Here is a 19,864-nt window from a genome sequence, read left to right as displayed (position 1 = left end):
CCCCCCCCTCCCTTCTCCTCCTCCATTGTCTGAGGCTTTGCTGAAGGGATTGGCACGCGCTACCCTTGGCCGTTGGAATTTCCCATGGTGTGGAATAACATCGATGCAGGGTAAGTTTTAAAATAAGCAGACGTGTTAATTATTTGTTAGCTTAGCTTGTGCCCCTCACCTCCTGCACGTGGGAGGTTGCTAGTTTGAGCTCGCAAAGGAAAATTAGCTAGCACACGCAGTGAGTTGTAGCTGTCATCACCCGGGTGCACGAACGAGACACGCCACAAACGCTCACTTAGCTCATCTGTTTTTTATTTTTGCAACGATATCGGTATTACCGATATCAATTATTAATAATTAAGCGATTATGTGTAATGTTTTAACATTGTTTTACCCCATATTTGTCGAACATTGTCAACACTTTTAAGCCAACCGACTGTTTATCTGTTTATCACCGACTGAGTACCATATTCATTATGATTTAGGCCCTTTCTAAATTCCGCTATTGTCCCTTGTAGGCTCCTGTAGGAAGTTTAGTTCAAAATTGGCATCTGCTAACTACAAATGACCACATTTAGCATCATTTCCTGTTAAGACAATAATATCTGCCTTATTTAGGTGTATGGTGCATTTTGAATAGATTTTTTTTACCCCTGGCATCACATGATTCCAGAAACTACTGCTGTTCAAGTCTGTCACTAGCTGTCTTAACTATCCTGCTTGATCTAAACAAACTTCCGGTTTGCCAGGTCTCTTCTGATTGTGTCTCTGTAAAATCCTCGGACAGAAGAGGCATCCCTCCATGCTGATGTGGTTTTACGCCTTTATTTCCCCTCTAACCAGTACTGGGCTCTAACAGGGTTTGTTTATGTGTGTTTGTAGTCAAACCAGCATAAATTCTCCCTTCTCTTCTGTGAATTGTGTCGTGGAAACTGATGTGGGCCTCTCTGTTAGATTGTGACGGTCTGACTCGTGAGATGACTCACAGGCGTCTGGATCAGACCAGCTCTGGAATTTCAAATCAGGGACGAAGAAGACTTTTCAACAGATGCAGTTATTACAAAGACGATGGATGCTGCTGAATCTATATACTAATGATTAATTCATTGGTTATTAAATGTGAGAGGTTGTCCTGAAGCTTACCTGGAATAACCCCACTAGTCAGTACCAGTACCATATGCGTATTTATGACTCGTTTCTAGTGGTAAACATCATTTTTCGGGCTCGCACGCGTGGCATCTGCTTTAATCTCCTTCATTGGTCAGTGTCTGCGTCTCTGTTGTGTAAGCAGAGGTCGCCCAAGGACTTGACTTTCCTCTGGCATGTGTTCCTGGCATAAATCCACTCAGATGAGCCAGACAGAACACTAGTGTCTATGAATCCAACATGGAATATAATGGCTACCTCTGTATGTTCGAATGAGTTGTTAATGCATTAGTTTACATTCAGAATGTCATGTTTCAGTGGTTTATTTTTTTAATATTTCTGTAATCATCCCTTTAAGGCCTGGGAATGTTTCCCCAGAGATTAGGAAACAGGAAGTGGGATGGCCCTGTCTCATCCTTAGGACAACATAAAAACTTGAGAATGAAAATAGAATCCACCAGTGTGACATCAGCTGGCGGTTTCCCTGTTCTGAATGATCACATAAGCACAAACCTCTTCCTCTGCTGCAGGTGAGGATGTGTGGGCACCTCCCGTCATCAAACAGAAACAGGATGTGAGGTTGCCACGGTAACAGCCTTCTTGTCCAACTCTTGTTTCTGTGAGTGGGAAGCCACTGCCCCCACACTAAAGACAGGACATGTTTGAAGTGAAACCTCGGGAGGTGGCGAAGAAGGAGTCGAGCACGGAGACGGGTGAGTGTGTGGACTCGGGCAGGTCACCGCTTGATGGAAATGACTTTAACCCTCCCACTGTCCTAATGGGTGTGACCCCCGTGAGGAAAGTTGACCATTGAGCAGGGTTGATGGTTTATCCCTTGGGTCCATGTGGCAGGGGGGAGGAGTGAGCACCACCTCACCCCTGCCACGTGGACCTCAAGGGATAACCCATCAATCCTGCTCAGTAGTCAACTTTCCTCACGGGGGTCACCCATAAAGACAGAGGGAGGGTTAAGTGTTGGTTTTCTAGACTTTCTGAAGGTCTTTTGAAGATTTTTGTGGAACCTATGACTCCCATCTACAATCAACCAATGAAAATACACCCAGAGAGTGTGACAAAAGCAAATGATGAGAGTAGCATTAGCAACAGTGGAAGCTAAACACAGGAACTTGTGGACGACTCCTTTTTGGAGTTTTGTCCAATAACAGAAGTGTTAATGGTGGTGTTTTTTTTATCCTTTCACTGTTGTTGCCCTGGGTATCCGTCGACTTTTCAGCGAAAATGCTCATGACAGTAGCACGTCCTGCTAGAGTCAGACGTCGTGTAGTTTGGCTACTCGAAGGCTGTTTGAGGATCACAAGCACATTTTCTAAGATGACGTTTGAATAGAATAGTCATCGTCGTCCTCCTCCGCTTATCCGGGTCCGAGTCGCGGGGGCAGCATCCCAACTAGGGAGCTCCAGACCGTCCTCTCCCCAGCCACCTCCACCAGCTCCTCCCGCAGGACCCCAAGGCGTTCCCGGACCAGATTGGAGATGTAACCTCTCCAACGTGTCCTGGGTCGACCCGGGGGCCTTCTGCCGGCAGGACATGACCGAAACACCTCCCCAGGGAGGCGTCCAGGAGGCATCCTGACCAGATGCCCAAACCACCTCAACTGGCTCCTTTCGATCCGGAGGAGCAGCGGTTCTACTCCCGATTCCCTCCCGAATGTCCGAGCTCCTCACCCTATCTCTAAGGCTGAGCCCGGCCACCCTACGGAGGAAACTCATTTGGGCTGCTTGTATCCGAGATCTCGTTCTTTCGGTCATTACCCAAAGCTCGTGACCATAGGTGAGGATTGGGACGTAGATCGACCGGTAAATCGAGAGCCTGGCTTTCTGGCTCAGCTCCCTCTTCACCACGACAGATCGGCTCAGCATCCGCATCACTGCAGACGCCGAACCAATCCGCCTGTTGATCTCCCGATCCCTCCCACCCTCACTCGTGAACAAGACCCTGAAATACTTAAACTCCTCCACTTGAGGTAGGACCTCTCTCCCGACCCGGAGTTGGCAAGCCTCCCTTTCCCGGTCGAGAACCATGGTCTCAGATTTGGAGGTGCTGATCCTCATCCCAGCCGCTTCACACTCGGCCGCGAACCTACCCAGCAAGAGCTGAAGGTCAGAGCTGGATGAAGCTAGGAGGACCACATCATCCGCAAAAAGCAGAGACGAGATTCTCCTGCCACCAAACTCGACACACTCCACACCACGGCTGCGTCTAGAAATTCTGTCCATAAAAGTGATGAACAGAACCGGTGACAAAGGGCAGCCCTGGCGGAGTCCAACCCTCACTGGGAACAGGTCCGACTTACTACCGGCTATGCGGACCAAACTCACGCTCCTCTGGTAAAGGGACTGAATGGCCCTTAACAGAAAGCCACCCACCCCATACTCCTGGAGCGTCCCCCACAGGGTGCCTCTGAGGACACGGTCATAAGCCTTCTCCAAATCCACAAAACACATGTGGATTGGTTGGGCAAACTCCCATGCCCCCTCCATCACCCTTGCATGGGTATAGAGCTGGTCCACAGTTCCACGGCCAGAATAGACTTCATTAATCCCACAGTGGGGAAATTCACTTACTACAGCAGCACCAACACGTAGAGAAAAGGAAAGGGTTATAGGGAAGTCTGGATCTTTGGAAGCATATAAAGAAAGAAGTGATTTAACACATTTGTACTGTACACTAGACCGGCCGCTACGTGTTTATTTCAGCTTGTGTGTTTCTAGACTCCTCTCTGTCAGTGCCTGGTTCCCCTTAGGTACAGTATGCTGAGTGCTAGGGCCTGATGCTATTGTTAGCCCCGTCTGTCCCAGTAAACCACATATTTACTCAAGTGGAAGGACATTGGTTGGTGCCGGAGTCAAGAGAGCACACACACACACTTTTAAAGGTTTTGCTAACACACACTGGCTCTGTTTTGTCATGAAACGACACAGCAGCAAAACAAAAGCACTTCTCTTTTTCTACAACAGCAACCATCATGGTTACAGTAGTTTCCTCTTCATGCGAGTTAAAATGTTTAAAAACATCTTGTTGGTTTTAGAGAATTGGTTCCGTTTTCAAAATGAAACCATCTCAAATAGAAGCACAATAAAAAAAATGGTGGGATTAATTCCCTGTCTTTAACCAAGAGCCTATTTTATTGATTTGAGAGCGTTTAAATACAGATTTTGATTTATAAATCAAGAGTGTACATCTGAATGATGTTTGCTTTGGCTATGTATCCCGTCTACCTTCTAGATGAGGGGCTGGGCAGCAGCGGGAAGCATTACGGCTCCGGATCTCTGGGATCTGGTTCCGTCGGCTCCCTGTACCTGTCCGACAGTCAGGACTGGGTGGTTTCTCCGAGCTGCTCTCCAGACGAAGGCCCGGGCCCGATCAACACCATCTCCCCCATGGTGGCCGAAGAGACCCTCCTCTACATGAGTAGGTTTACCTTTTGACATCACTCTGCTGCGGGATAGAATAGAAAGCATCTTTTATTGGATCGGTTAAGAGCGGGATGCCTCTGCTCAGCAGATGGCGAGTCACGTGAGGGATTCCTGAATGCAGCTAACTTCCTGTTGAATTCAAATCGGAGGGGTTTGCCGTGGATATTATTAGCGCAGGGTTTATCTGATGCTGTGTGTGAGAGTGACACAGGAGCCCAGTGATCTCAGAGTTAGTGCTGCTGAGTTCAAAGTCAGGGCCAGAGTCACGAGACTGACGGCAGGGTGGAATCAGGGGGGCTAGAACCAACTGAGGATGAATATGGGTCAGTAGAGAGAAGAGAAGACGGAGCATGCCGGTTTTTAACATCCACAATGAGGAGGAGTACGAGAACTTTGCAGTGGAAGGTGAGAACAATGCTTTTGTCAGATTTAGATTCAGGCGGAAAGGCTTTTCTTCATGTGTTTAAAGCAAAGAAAGGGTGCAAACATGTTGTTGTTGTGTTTCAAAAAGATAACGTCCTGTTTTTCTCTCACGTGCAACAGTTTCACTTTCTTTATGTCAATCTTCATTGCTCTGCTGCGACACTTTCCCACTAAAACATGCTTGAAATCCTGAAATACGTCATTTTAGTAATGAAGACTAAAGGGAAGTTTTTGTGCTGCTTGGTAATTCAGTCTCATATTACCGTTTGCTCTACTTGTGCAGAGAAAAACCAAACGTAGCCTATTAATAGCACTAGCGTGTGCTAACTAACAAATCAAGAGGCTGTGTTTCGTTATACAACCACTGGGGTCCAGCCTTGGTCTTGGAGGGCCACTGCCCTACATGTTTTAAGTGTTTCTCTGCTCCTGGTGTGGCTGAGAAACAGGCTTCTTTGGAGCTTGAGAACGTGGTGAGGAGCTAATTTATCAGTTTAAATGGGTATGTTTGTGGAGGATGTTGAGGAATGGTTTGATATCATGAGCCAAAACAGTGGTTCTCAACCTTCTTTTCTTGGGGACCCCCTTGCCTGTATCCAAGATAAAACAGGACCCCCATCTAGGGACATACCGATACTGGTAAAAGTTAACCAATACCAGGAACCAATAGCATTGCAGTTGCTTGAAAGTGGCTTCACTGTAACTTGTCATTTCTGTTCACCTAATATTTTAGTTTTGTGATTATTTCTATTCATATATTTAACTTTTTATCTACCTCACAGTCTTTTCCTGTTGAAAGCAGAGAAGAAAATAAGATCTGTTTTCCAAATCATTGCATTTTTTTGTGTGGTAGAAGTATAGGTATCGGTAATCGGTATCGGCGAGTACTCAGATCCAAGTATCGGTATCGCATCGGTTTGGAAAATGTGGTATCGTTGCATCCCTACCCCCATCCATAACTTCATCCACACATTAAACGATTAATAAAAACTTTATACTAGGAATGGTAATTGATGAGTTTTAATCAATATCGATGGCATTGTCGATTCTGACTAGCGATCCAATTCCAGAGTTGTTAAACTGGCGGCAAAAAACTAACTTCATTCGGCTCAAGTTTCTTTATGATAAATAATCAGTTGTACCTGTATCGGTTGGGAATATCTTTCCAAATTGTGAAGGCAGAGGCATCTACTTGTTCAATGTAATGTTGCTGCTGCTTTTGCAGAGTGGGGAAAATCTCACCACAGATCAGACCTTTGTCTGCTAGTGTGGAGGTGTATATAGAAGGTAAATGACGCTAACATTATAGGGAGTGTTAGTTAGTTAGTTAGTTAGTTAGTTAGTTAGTTAGTTAGTTACCTGCAGTATTAGTAGGAGAGGACATGCAAACGTCACCGCTGCCGCTACGTAGATATTCACTAGTCTGGAGCGGGTCAAAACACGTCAATAACTTAGTTTTTGCGTATTTTGTGTCCAAAGGCTTTTGTAGATTCGGAATTCTTCCTCTCTTGATGAAATAATTTGCAGTTATTGCAAGTTACCCTGTTGTCATGCTTTCTTGTAAAATATAACCAAACATTCGAGTGTGTGTGCCACTTAGACACCATGTTTCCTGCCCCTGTAAGCTACGCAACGTGCGCGGTGACGTCATTCACGCCGACCAGAATTGATAAGGGGAATCTTTTGCAAAGTGGCGAATGATTCCTTGGAATAGAACCAATGGGAACCGGTTCTCAACAAGAACCGGTTTTCGATTCCTAACCCCACTTTATACAGACATACTAAGCTTTGATTATACTGGGTGTGTTATTGGGATTTTATAAATGTAATTTTTACTAAATTTGTCTTGGTAACCTCACAACCTCAGCACAGGCAAATTTGTGGGGACCCCCAGCAATCTTGAGGGGACCCCAAGTTTGGAACCACTGGGCTAAAACATCACAGATTGTTTCTTTTAGCCAGTGGGACATTTAAACAGCTACTTGTCGCTGCTAGCTGTGCTGAAATGCTAACATTAGCTTGTAAAAAAAAAAAAAAAAAGAAGTGCTAGTGAGCTAACGCTAACATTATTTCTGTTAGCATCTCTACGAGCAATCCTTGAAAAAATATTGCCCACCCCCTTTTATGCCCACATTTTGACTCAGCTACACCCATATCATTGTCAGTTAAAACAGACTTGGCTACCGTCACGTTTGCTAATGCCTCTCCCTTGTGGCGGCCATCTTGAATTGGATGGACTTGAAGAGTGAATTCGTTGTAGATGATTGCTTTCTGAAAGTTTCGTTAAAACCTGTTGAGTTCTTCACGAGGCACTTTGCTAAAAGTAAGATTTAGTCCTTATTAGCAAATATGCTACATCATATGTAGTTTTCAAGAGTGTGTAGGAAATGACCACTACACCATATTTTTCTCACCTTCCAAAAGATATGTTGGTAGTGGTAAACAAAAATGCGATGTTATTTGCTACTTTTTGTAGAACATTACAGTTGAGTTAAGTTGTTGTATCCTCCAGCCACCACTAGAGGGAACTGTAGTTTCATTTGAATACTGGTTTAACTTTACTAAACATTTTAAACCCAAACAAATGACAAACATCTCAGTGCTGGGGATGTGTTTTGTATAAACACCGGGAAACACAACAATGGTGAAAGTTTGCACGTCTCACAACATCCTCAACACCAGTAGCGATGGGTACCGAATTCGGTACTTTTTAAGGTACCGACCGAATTCCATAGTACTGACTGAGCACCGATTCACGTCATTTGAAACGGTGCCTCGTTTCGGTACCCATCCTTCATAACGAGAACTTGCCAAGACAGCTGCGCATGCGCAAGAGCGTTATGTTGTCGGTCGCTGCGAGGCAGTTGTAAACAGAGCAGCATGGTAGAAAGAACGCACGCTAAAGCTTGGGTCCACTTCACTAAATGTGATGGGTAACTGGGTGATGATGAAACCAGCGACAACAATCTAAGTGAGACATCCTCATCTTAATCTGCTCCGGTAGGTAAATAAAATGTTTAAGATAATGTTAGCTTGATATGTTAGCTTCTGTTTCGCTAATGGTGCGTTCGCTTTCTCCTCGGAACTCCGAATTTCCGACTAGAAGAACATGAACGCGCTCTTAAAGTTTGGCTTCACTTTACTAAATGCGACGGGTGATTGGATGAAGACGAAACCAGTGACAACGATCTAAGTGTGAGGCATCATCGTTTTAATCTGCTCCAGCAGCTAAATAAACTGTTTAAGATAACGTTAGCTTGGTATGTTAGCTTTCATTGCTACCATTGTTATCAGCTAATGGTGCGTTCGCTTTCTCCTCGGAAATTCTAACTTCCCAGTAGGAAAAATCAAATGAAAAAGGCAGCAAAAGGAATGAAGATACACAGTAAATTTAGTTCACAGTAAAGATGTTTGCTTCAGTTTAATTATCAGCTTATAAAACTACAAGGACGATGTTAAAATACAAATAGTTGAATGTTATTTATCATGATATTTATCAAATATGGTTATATATTGAGAAAATATATATTTAATTATAAAAGAGAATTAAAATATTAAACACTCAAAAGTATCGAAAATTGGTACCGTTAAGTACCGGTATCGATTCCTAGGTACCGGGATTTAGTACCTAATCGATTCAAATGTCAAAGGTACCCATCCCTAAACACCAGTATAATTTAATTACGCATCACTCCATCAGCTACTCACCTTCTCTGTCGTTTGTTGGTGCCAAATATCCAACCAGTCGTACCATAGAAGCCCAGTGTTTCATTGTAAGTCACTCATCGATCATGAGTTCATGTCAACATGACGCGACTCCTTTTGTCACATGTAGAGTCATTTTATTTATGCCAGAGTTGAGCTTTAAGTGAACACTCAAGGACCAAACCAGTCCATGGATATACATCACAGTTACTCGCTTCAGGCAGGAGGTAAACTGGAACCATATACAAAAGAAGCCGAGGTTATTTTTACCAGAGGAGACGGAACATCCAGAGGTCACCACGGGTTTCAGATTACTGGATGAGTGCTCTCATCTGTTTCCAGCATCTGCCTTGTTGTTTAATCCCTGCTAACATCCAGATTGTTTGGTTACACTAGCAAAGGAAAGGAGTTCTGACATTTAGTAACATTTGATTAAAAAAAAGCACTGATGTATCTTGTTTTTTATCTGTGATTAAATCACGCTTAACATCTGTACTCTGATTACTAGATACTAGTAGATGTGTGGTCTAGTTTGGTGTTAAGGCTTCTCAGTCCAAACAAATGGCTGAGTGGGTGACTGACTGGAGTCGCCACTTCTCTTTAAACAGGTGGAAGCCGAGCAGCGTTGGCCACGCCCACTCAGGTGCTATAAACCAACCAGATTAATGAGCAGACCCTCGGTTAGTCGACAAACTAGTGGTTTTGTTTGAAGCTTGATTTATTGAAGCTGAAGCTTTAATGAATGTTTTGTCTCTGCACCTGGTCAGGCTTCTCTTTCCGTTTTTGTTCTTCCCGTAAACAGCTGGTTGTTTCTACTTGTCAACTGTCCCTTTCTTCTTCTTCTTCTTCTCCGTTCTCTCACTAGCGTATCTTGCTTTGGAGCCCTCTTCCTATCCCCGTCCTGGCTCTCAGAGCCTCTCTAAAGGTATCTTTTTCTTCTCCCGTCTTCCTGATCTAATATGGGCTTTGGTTTTCTGTTTACACCTGACAGCTGAATCTAAACTTTGGGGCTTTCTTTTCTTTTTGCATGTAGATGATGGCAAATAAAATAATTCTGTAGTAAAGTTTATCCGTCTGTCTAGCCTTTATCTGAGACTATTTAGAGCTAGCCTGGTTCTTAGCGTTAGTCCATTAAAACCTACACTAGCATGCTGTTGGACTTACAACTGACTTCCTGTTGTACCAATATACCCGAAAATCCCTGATTGGCTGGACCTTACAGCAAGGTCATGTGACTAGGTTTAAACCTCCCAAGACCTAAACTTTTAGTTTTCTGTATATCTTTTGGGATTAAACAGAAAAACAAAGTTTTGGTGGTTGTTTTTGCTGATTCTAAATTGTAGCCATGTTTCTGAGATTAACAAAAAATCGTAGTTTGATCAGAGCGGAGGTAGCGCCTTGGGAGGACTCTGGGTTTCAGGAGGTCAGTAGGTGGAATCTGAGTAAATGCTTGTAGAAGTAAATCCTGCATGCTGAGTGTACATGATTTCTGATTGGTGTAAAGAAGGTGGTGATCTTTTCACTTGCTGTAGTTTGTGTGGATACTTTCTACTTGTCAGGATGTTTGCTGCTGCAACGTAACCTGTTTCCTTCTGGTCAGTCCTCAGTGCTGATCGCATGGAGCAGATGACCAAAACCTACAATGACATCGAAGTGGTCACGCATCTTTTGGCTGAGGTAGGCGGTAGAAATGTAGTCGTTTTGTCCAGCTGTTTGCCTGACTTTTTTATCTGACGTGATTCTGGGTGTCTTGTGTAACTGCTGGACAGCGGGACAAAGACTTGGAGCTGGCGGCTCGGATCGGTCAGTCGCTGCTGCAGAGAAACCACCTGCTTCAAGAACGCAACGAGGCCTTGGAGGAGCAGCTGGCCCAGGCTGTGGACCAGGTAGTTCATTCCCAAACATTTATAAACGAACAACATGGGAGAACGGTGGACTGTTGTCCACGTTTATGTTCTAGAGTCATATGGTGTTACGTGTGAGCCTCGACATCACAACGTCTGTGTGCCACCAGCATGTCCCGCTACGATGTTGTTGAGGATACCTGACGCTCAGCCACCCACCAATCACAGGTGTTACTCAGTTTGCAGAAGCTGACGACGAAGGGGTTGGTTATGTGAGATTTTGACGTTTACTTAATTTCATTGATGCGTCAGTCAACAACACACTGCGCTGCAATTGGCTCGAGTTACACACGCCAGAATGGGGGGCGGTACTAATGGTTGAGGTTTTTGCCCCAGCATTGGAGTGACCAATCACCTGTTGGGTCGATCAAAAGTCTGAAGCTAATACGAGCAAGCTAACGGAGGTTATAATGAGAACTTTGTAAAAAAAGACACATTTGAAGGTTTTCAGCGTCATTACGTTCGATTGTGGTATGAGTGTCCGCCCTGAGAGATCGTGGGTTCAAATAATAAATGATAAATGATCCGCACTTGTATAGCGCCTTTCAGAGTAATGCCTGATTCATGCTTCTCCGTCAGCTCCAACAGGGAGAGACACGCACGCATGGACGGAGACATTTTGCTCTCATACTTCTCCGTCTCCTGGGGAGTGTTGCAAAGCAATTCCCCGCCAGGACAACAGAGGGTGTAGCGCTGTTCTGTGATATCCTGTCATGTATCCGGTCCAAGATAGTGTTTATATTGTGTTTTTTTGTATATAAGAGACTTTTTAACACGGACAAATTTGTCTCTCATTCTCCTCCACCTCTTCATGCGCTCGCCACCTCTAAACCCACGTTTCCTGTCATTTCCGTCCACAAATAAAACTCTTGCTGCACATCTTTTCACTCCTCCAGTCACGGGAATTAAACGTTCATATTTTTAGAGTTTTTTCGCGAGGTATTCTTCAAGCTTCTCCGTGTCTGCCGCTAGTTATCCTCGGCTCTCTTTATGTTTTTGATGGCGCAATGGCGGCGGTGTAGAGGACAGCGGTGCCCTGACCAATCACAAGCTTGCATTCTCCGTCTCGACGGACGGATGTTTAGAAAAGAGAGCTCGACTCCGTACGTCCTTGCGGGGCTCTCCAGCAGGCCTGCAAGGACGGATAATGGCGTTGCATGTCTCCGCACTGACGCATACGCAGAAGCATGAATCAGGCTTAAGGACTCCAAAGCGCTTTACACTACAGTGTATCATTCATCCATTCACACACACATTCACACACTGATGGTGATGAGCTACGATGTAGCCACAGCTGTCCTGGGGCGCACTGACAGAGGCAAGGCTGCCGAGCACAGGCGCCACCGGTCCCTCCGACCACCAGCAGCAGGCAAGGTGGGTTAAGTGTCTTGCCCAAGGACACAACAGCAGAATTCTCTGTCCGGAGCTGGGACTGAACTGGACCACCCGCTCTACCTGTTGAGCTACTGCTGCCCAAGTCCACGGTTGGGTCATACCAGACTCTAAAGATGGGACCCAATGCTTCTCCGCTTGACACTCAACATTAAGGGGTTGGATTGGTGGGCCAAACCACCAAATGGTTCCCAAGCGCGGCCATGTCTGCAGCTCACCTCTCCCAAGAAATGGGTCGAATACGGAGAACAAATTTCACCAGTGTTGGATGACGAATGGGACTTTAACCTTTTAATGCCAATCTTTGTTCGAGGTAGGGATGGGTACCTTTGACATCTGAATCGATTCGGTACTAATTCCCGGTACCTAGGAATCGATACCGGTACTTAACGGTACCAATTTTAGATACTTTTGAGTGTTTCATATTTTAATTCTCTTTTATAATTAAATATATATTTTTCTCAATATGTAAACATATTTGATAAATATCACAATAAATAACATACAACTGTTTGTATTTTAACATCGTCCTTGTAGTTTTATAAGCTGATAATTAAACTGAAGCAAAGATCTTTACTGTGAACTAAATTTACTGTGTATCTTCATTCCTTTTGCCGTCCTTTTTCATTTGATTTTTCCTACTGGGAAGTTAGAATTTCCGAGGAGAAAGCGAACGCACCATTAGTTGATAACAATGGTGGCAATGGAAGCTAATTTATCAAGCTAACGTTATCTTAAACAGTTTATTTAGCTACTGGAGCAGATTAAAATGATGATGCCTCACACTTAGATCGTTGTCGCTGGTTTCATCTTCACCCGTCGCATTTAGTAAAGTGAAGCCAAACTTTAGAGCGCGTTCATGTTCTTCTAGTCGGAAATTCGGGAGTTCCGAGGAGAAAGCGAACGCACCATTAGTGAAACGGAAGCTAACAAATCAAGCTAACGTTATCTTAAACATTTTATTTACCTACCGGAGCAGATTAAGATGAGGATGTCTCACTTAGATCGTTGTCGCTGGTTTCATCATCACCCAGTTACCCATCACATTTAGTGAAGTGGACCCAAGCTTTAGCGTGCGTTCTTTCTACCATGCTGCTCTGTTTACAACTGGCTCGCAGGGACCAACGACATAACGCTCTTGCGCATGCGCAGCTGTCTAGGCAAGTTCTCGTTATGAAGGACGTGTACTGAAACGAGGCACCGTTTCAAATGACGTGAATCGGTGCTCAGTCGGTACTATGGAATTCGGTCGGTACCTTAAAAAGTACCGAATTCGGTACCCATCGCTAGTTCAAAGTGGCTCTTTTCTGTCACTGAGGTGAGATCGTCATTATTTATAATTTCCGAGATATTTCTTAATTGCTTATTTAAGTTATGGACTCCATCGCCCTTCACAGCACTATCGTTTACACACTGGTGGTGATGAGCTACATCGTAGCCACAGCTGTCCTGGGGCACACTGACCGTAGTGAGACAGTCGGCACCACCAGCCCCTCCGACCCAGAAGACGTTATGCTGGTGTGGTGCTGCTGGTCTGACCCGGAAGAATGTAGCTCATGTCAAACGCTAACTGGTTTACCAGACGCCAGGAGGGCAGCATAACTCAAACTGTGGTTCAGGTTATCTGGATATTTAATTATTCCTCACCGTTTGTCCCCCAAAGGGATGAAATGGTTACTGGTTTTAATGGTTACATGTAAACGTTCACCAGGTAATTAAATGAATACATTTCAATGACAGAAAGTAGAGAAACTGGAACTACAGCAGCTGTTTCTCCACGATTCCCTCTCTCGTACAGGTGAACCAGCTCCAGCACGAGCTCTGTAAAAAGGATGAGCTTCTGCGGATTGTGGCCAGCGCCTCGGAGGAGAGCGAGAATGACTCCAGCGTGTCCACCCCGCCACTGCACCCTCAGCCACTGGGAGGGACCGCCACTGCCGCCCTCAGCCAGCTGGAGTCTCTGCAGAACAAGCTGCAGGAGCTGGAGGAGGAGAACCAAGCTCTAAGAACGGAGGTACAAGTCTTCTGGTCACCCTTCACACCAGGTCATCCTCAAATTTGCTCTGCAGCTGAACACAAACCTCTCTGCTGTCCTGACTCCCTCCAGGCCTGTCAGCTAAAGAGGGACACGGTGACGTATGAGGAGAAGGAGCAGCAGCTTGTGAGCGACTGCGTCAAAGAGCTCCGTATGTCCCGTCTCCAATCACGCACACAACATGGAACCAATCACAGGAGAAGAATACTTTTAACTTGAGATGATTTGTCTCAGGCGAGTCCAACAGCCAGATGGTGTCTCTGACAGACGAGCTGTCCCAGAAGAACGTGGAGCTGCTCAGACACCAGGAAGAGATCGCCCAGCTGCTCTCCCAGATAGTAGAGCTTCAGCACAGAGTCAAGGAGGTGAGAAGACCTCTCTCTAGTTGTTACGTCCCAAACAGAAGCTTCATGTTGTGTTGTTTTATCTGCAGCTGGCTCTGGAGAAAGAAGAGCTGAGGATCCACCTCCAGGCCTCCAAGGATTCTCAGAGGCAGCTCACAGCAGAGGTCCGAACCCACGGGTCAGCCAGGATGCATCAAAGTAGTAATGGCTGCTCGTTTTAGTGTTCGTGTGTGTGTGTGTGTTTGCTGCAGCTGAATGAGCTGACAGAGAGGAACGCCGAGTGTGCAGAAATGCTCCACGAGTCGCAGGAGGAGATCAGAGAGCTCCGGGGTAAAGGCGCTCCTTCTGCTGGGACGAGACGCCACTTCTCCTACGGTCTTTACCCCATGGTGAGAGAGGTTTACGACGTGATAAACGACTCGTTATTAATCATCAATAACACGAAAAGGTGAGGGTGCCGCTATGATTATGCTTGCAGGACTCCTTGGCAGCGGAGATCGAGGGCACCATGAGGAGAGAGCTGAGTGTGGAGGAGGAGACGGCCTTCCAGGACCAAAGGTTGGAAATCCAGACAATTGTTCTTATCGCTTGATTCTTCTTCCTTACGTTTTTCTTACAACAGAAGCTTTTCTGATTTGGTTTCTGATGTTTCATGTCGAGTTTTTATTTTCCAGAATTTCCCAGAAGCGAATTTTCCAGACTGTTCATTCCGTCAACTCCTCGGCGTCTCGCTCTCCTCTGGCTGGCGCTCCCATCCCTGGTTCTGGACAGAGCTCTCCGGTCATGACGGCCCAGCCCTTCCAGTCCACTCAAGGGTAAAAAGATAGCTGGTGTTGTCTTGCTTTTAGCCTGACGTGGAGTTCATGAAGTTTGCGTTTGCAGTGAGGAGGTGCGCATTTGCCGGCCCGGATCACCAGGAGGTAACGACCTCACCAAAGCACTCCACCGCCTGTCGCTTCGGAGGCAGAACTTCCTGTCGGAGCATCAGTTCTTCCAGGCAGAGCGTGAGAAGAAGCTGCGGGCAGACGGAAAGGGCAGCGGCTGCAGCTCGCCCATGGGCAGCACGCTTTCCTCTTTCTCCAACCTGTCGGATCTGTCGGTCACTTCCACCGTTTTTAAAACGTTCCTGCCTGAGAAACTCCAGATTGTCAAACCGATGGAAGGTAATGTTTAGCTAGTAGCATCTGAAACGTGTCAGACTCTGTGTAGCGTAAACGGCTTAAGAAAGACGAGTGGATTTAAAAAGACTTGATCTGAGAAAGGATTTGAACTTTAATGATTAATTCAAGAGGAGCTGTTAGCCTGTTGATGTTCAGCTCTTCTCAGGTTGGAATGACTAATTAGGTGTGATTACATAGAAGGTTCCCTATATAGTCAAAAATGTTTCCAGATTGATAAATCAGAATAAAAGGCTAAAGGTATCACTAGCGATGGGTACCAAATTCGGTACTTTTTAAGGTACCGACCGAATTCCATAGTACCGACTGAGCACCGATTCACGTCGTTTCAAATGGTGCCTCGTTTCGGTACCCGTTCATAACGAGAACTAGCCTAGACAGCTGCGCATGCGCAAGAGCGTTATGTCGTCGCTAGCTGCGAGCGAGCTGTAAACAGAGCAGCATGGTAGAAAGAACGCACGCTAAAGCTTGGGTCCACTTCACTAAATGTGATGGGTAACTGGATGATGATGAAACCAGCGACAACGATCTAAGTGAGACATCCTCATCTTAATCTGCTCCGGTAGGTAAATAAAATGTTTAAGATAACGTTAGCTTGATATGTTAGCTTCCGTTTTGCTAATGGTGCGTTCGCTTTCTCCTCGGAACTCCAAATTTCCGACTAGGAGAACATGAACGCGCTCTAAAGTTTGGCTTCACTTTACTAAATGCGACGGGTGATTGGGTGGTTTGGGCATCTGGTCAGGATGCCTCCTGGACGCCTCCCTGGGGAGGTGTTTCGGGCATGTCCTGCCGGCAGGAGGCCCCCGGGTCGACCCAGGACACGTTGGAGAGGTTACATCTCCAATCTGGTCCGGGAACGCCTTGGGGTCCTGCCGGAGGAGCTGGTGGAGGTGGCCGGGGAGAGGATGGTCTGGAGCTCCCTAGTTGGGATGCTGCCCCCGCGACCCGGACCCGGTTAAGCGGAGGAAGACAATGACGACGACCTTTAGGACCAGCCAATCACAGTGCTCCACAGGTGTAGAGAAATGGTGGGCGGGCTAACCACCAGAGCTGCAATGGAGAAAAACTACAAAGATGCTGTCGGCTCCAGAACGGCACTCATCAGAAAAGGCTCTGGCGTCAACTTTGAATGATTTAGACTTGTGGGTTCTGAGAAGGCTTCCTTTTTATAACTCACCCTAATGAATTCACCCTGCCTTCACGGATTAGCAAGCTAATATTAGCTTTGTTGTTTTTGTTCAATAGTTTATAAGAAAATAAATGGCCTGTTCTTTTTTTTTTTTCTTTACTAAAAATCTCAGATGAAAGTACTTAAGCTGGCTTCAAATTCAATTTTTTATATTTTTTTGGTTAGGCTCGCTGACGCTCCACCACTGGCAGCAGCTCGCCAAACCTCACCTCGCCACCATCCTGGACCCGCATCCCGGCATTGTAACGAAGGGGTTCCGGCCACTGGCTCAGGAGGCGGTGTACCACCTGTCTGACATGGAGGAGGATGAGGAGGCCGAAGAGCACAGTGGAGTCCTCGAGAAAGGAGCGGCAGAGAGGTGTAAGGAAGAGGGTGATGATGAGGAGGAGGAAGGCGGGATTACCTTCAATGTGTGCTGCTCGTCTACACCAGAAAGCAGAACGGACAGACGCCACTTGGCACCACCTGGTTCCCCCACACCTCTGACATCATCAGAGACACTTTCCACTTCCTCCCTGGTCTGCTCGGACGTCTGTTTGGTGTCTCGTCCTGTCACCGAGACGTCCGGTCCATCTCCTCACCCCATTCCAGGAACGCCCGAAGCAGCCGTCCAATCACAAAGTCAGACCATCCTTTTAACAGCAACAGCATCCTCTTGTGGTACCGTATGACTTGACCTAGATGTTAAACGTGTTATTTTCATAACCAGAGTGATCGTTTCTCATAGTCCTTGTTCTGTGTCCAGTCCCAAATCCAGGCAAGAGTCAGAGCTCCACCTTCTCAACCTACACCTTCACAACATGTCGGATTTTACACCCGACCGACGTCACGCAGGTCACTTCCAGGTAGATCCTTTTGAAGGGGAAAAGGTCAAACGTAGCACTTCAGACGCTCGTATACGTGTAGATAACTGTTAGCTCCACCCCTTAGGTCCTGTTTATCTTTACTACCAACTCTTCAACTGTTGTCTGTCTTTTTCAGTGCACCATCATCTGTTCTGGCCAATACACCCAGTTCCATGAGGACTGGTCCCAGTACCCCTGTGACTCCCTGCAGGCTGAGTCTGGGCGACTCCTTCCCTCCTCGACGACCTCCTGCACCTTCCAGTGGTTTGGCTAAGCTAGTTCTGGAGCGGGGTATTTCTGCACAAGTGTCCGTCGATACCCCGTATGCTTCGGCGATGCCCGCCCCACGACGGCCCCTGTTGCGTCTCTTGCCGAACACGCCTGCTAACTCCCCCTCCCACACACCTGTCCCGTCTCCAGCACCGACGGAGTCTCGCCAACACCCAGCGGATAATTTCCTAGCCTCGCGGCCCGCAGAGCTTTTCCTCCAAGACGTCTATGGGTTGAATCTGGGTCGCGCCTCACACCCCGACCTACCAAGCCCTTCCCAGGAAACCACAGCCTTTGTCCCGTCCTCCAAATCCAATCGATCCAAGCCTGCCCCGGTTAGTGTTGGTTTGGTAGAAAGGGTTCGGCGGTTGGGTTTCGCGAAGGTGCTGCACAGTTCAGAATCGGATGCTTCTGTGCCACGCCAGAATTCTGCCACCCTGGTGTCTGCAGGCGGGGGAAGCCTGATGGACGGCTTGAGGCGCAATCAGAGCCTCCCAGCTATGATTGGTGCTCGAGCAGGTAGTAAGTTGGCCCCGCCTCCTCATCCCACCACCCTGGCTATACCTCCACCAGCATGGGGGAACCTTAAAGAGCGACGGCGGCACCTTGCCTCCACCTCTCATCCACCGAGAAGTTCAGCGAAACACTAAGGAATCCGTTGGACCGGACAATCAGACAGTCCTTCTCTTCCCTAATGCCTTTGCAGGGAATCGGTGGACGGAACAAACCCCCACCCCCCCCTTTTGAAGCACAATTTAACCATTTAAGGTGTCTCTGTGTGTACATGCCTGCCACGATGCTAGCACCTTAGCTAGACCTCGGCTGAGTAGTTCTCTTGTGAGGCCCCAGGTGCTCAAGGGTAGAAATGACAGCATGCAAGTGTTGGAAGGTTTGTGGAAGTCGACGATAAAAGGGTCAGGAAAGTTTGTGAATGAAAGTGAGAATGGGTTTGATTCTGTTGGAGGGTAAAAGAAGGTGGCGGGAAGCTCCCGGGGTCTTGATGTTCTAAGGGCTTGTTCTGTAAAAGCTTTAGTCTGTAGTCGTACAGTTATACCAGCCGTTCTGCTCCAACAAGCCTTCAGCGTGGAAGAAGGAACGTTCTAGGACTGCCAGTCTAACCATGCACTTAGACCAAGCCTATGAACACGCCAGTATTATTGTTAGCATTCGTCCATCGTGCACGAGTGTGTGGTTACCGTCCAACCGTCTGCATGAAGCTCAAACTTTCCTACGTGTTCCAAGCATGCATCTGTTGGGCGTCAAGTGGGACCGGGTTGAAGGTTGGGTCAGAACCAAACCGGACAAAAACAAAGGGACTTTCTTCTCGTTCAGGACCGTTTGTGTGTTTTAAATAGTATGAGGCCTTAAATAGAAGCGAGCACTGTTCAGGTTTGAGTTTCTGCTAAGCCGTGTCGTTTTGTTGCACTCGGTGGGACGACTGCCTAAAAGTTCAAGATAAGTTTTGTTAAACTTCAGGTTTGGTTTGAGAAAAAGGGACAATAACTATAAATAATTTAAATGGTAAATCTCATTTCTGCTTGGCTTTTGGTGTGACGGGGAAGTGGGTTAAACCCAGAGATGTGTGCAGGACAATTACTGGCCACTAGGTGGAAGTGTTGTAATATCGACCTACCTGCATCAGAAACAAAAACATAAGCTTCAAATATAACACTTATCATCTCCTACCAAACCTCACATCCTCCATGTTTAACCTTATTTTCCATGACTACTATTTAATCCATAACATCGTTATTTTTGTGTCTCTAACAATGTAAGCTAACGTTTGAGCCATGAAGGGAATCCTTGTTAAAGGAAAACTTTCATTTTCAAAAGACTTCTGTTTTGCACTTATTTTAAACTAATTTTAAAGGGAAAAGCTAAATATTTGTGTGATTTGAGCTAGGGAAGCAGTGATTTCATGGTTTAGATGTGCTCTAGTTGTCCGATCCGGTCTTCCTCAAGAGGCTGGATGTTCAACTTTGTGTTTTCTGTGTTTGAAAGCTAA

The 19,864-nt window shown here is 46.3% G+C and overlaps 1 protein-coding gene across 2 annotated transcripts; it reads left to right on the top strand.

Annotated features, from left to right (window-relative positions):
• On the top strand, positions 1-19,640 carry trak2 (trafficking protein, kinesin binding 2). 2 transcript variants are annotated; one of them, XM_015952468.3, is made up of 17 exons: positions 1-110; positions 1,668-1,850; positions 4,384-4,569; positions 9,565-9,624; positions 10,300-10,376; positions 10,469-10,585; positions 13,794-14,009; positions 14,103-14,181; positions 14,265-14,395; positions 14,464-14,538; positions 14,626-14,763; positions 14,853-14,932; positions 15,049-15,189; positions 15,257-15,537; positions 16,910-17,404; positions 17,490-17,589; positions 17,726-19,640. In XM_015952468.3, exons 2-17 carry the CDS (start codon positions 1,796-1,798, stop codon positions 18,507-18,509), a joined length of 3,015 nt encoding a protein of 1,004 aa, XP_015807954.3. In that variant the 5' UTR covers positions 1-110; positions 1,668-1,795; the 3' UTR covers positions 18,510-19,640. The 2 variants fall into 2 exon arrangements, with proteins under 2 accessions (XP_015807954.3, XP_054599158.2); XM_054743183.2 differs by lacking the exon at positions 9,565-9,624.
• The last annotated feature ends 224 nt before the right edge of the window (positions 19,641-19,864 follow it).

The sequence above is a fragment of the Nothobranchius furzeri genome, chromosome 14 (assembly GCF_043380555.1).
Source record: "Nothobranchius furzeri strain GRZ-AD chromosome 14, NfurGRZ-RIMD1, whole genome shotgun sequence".
In the NCBI taxonomy this organism is placed as follows: domain Eukaryota; kingdom Metazoa; phylum Chordata; class Actinopteri; order Cyprinodontiformes; family Nothobranchiidae; genus Nothobranchius; species Nothobranchius furzeri.
Note: the sequence above shows the minus strand (reverse complement) of the source record. Positions and strands in the feature narration are given on the sequence as shown.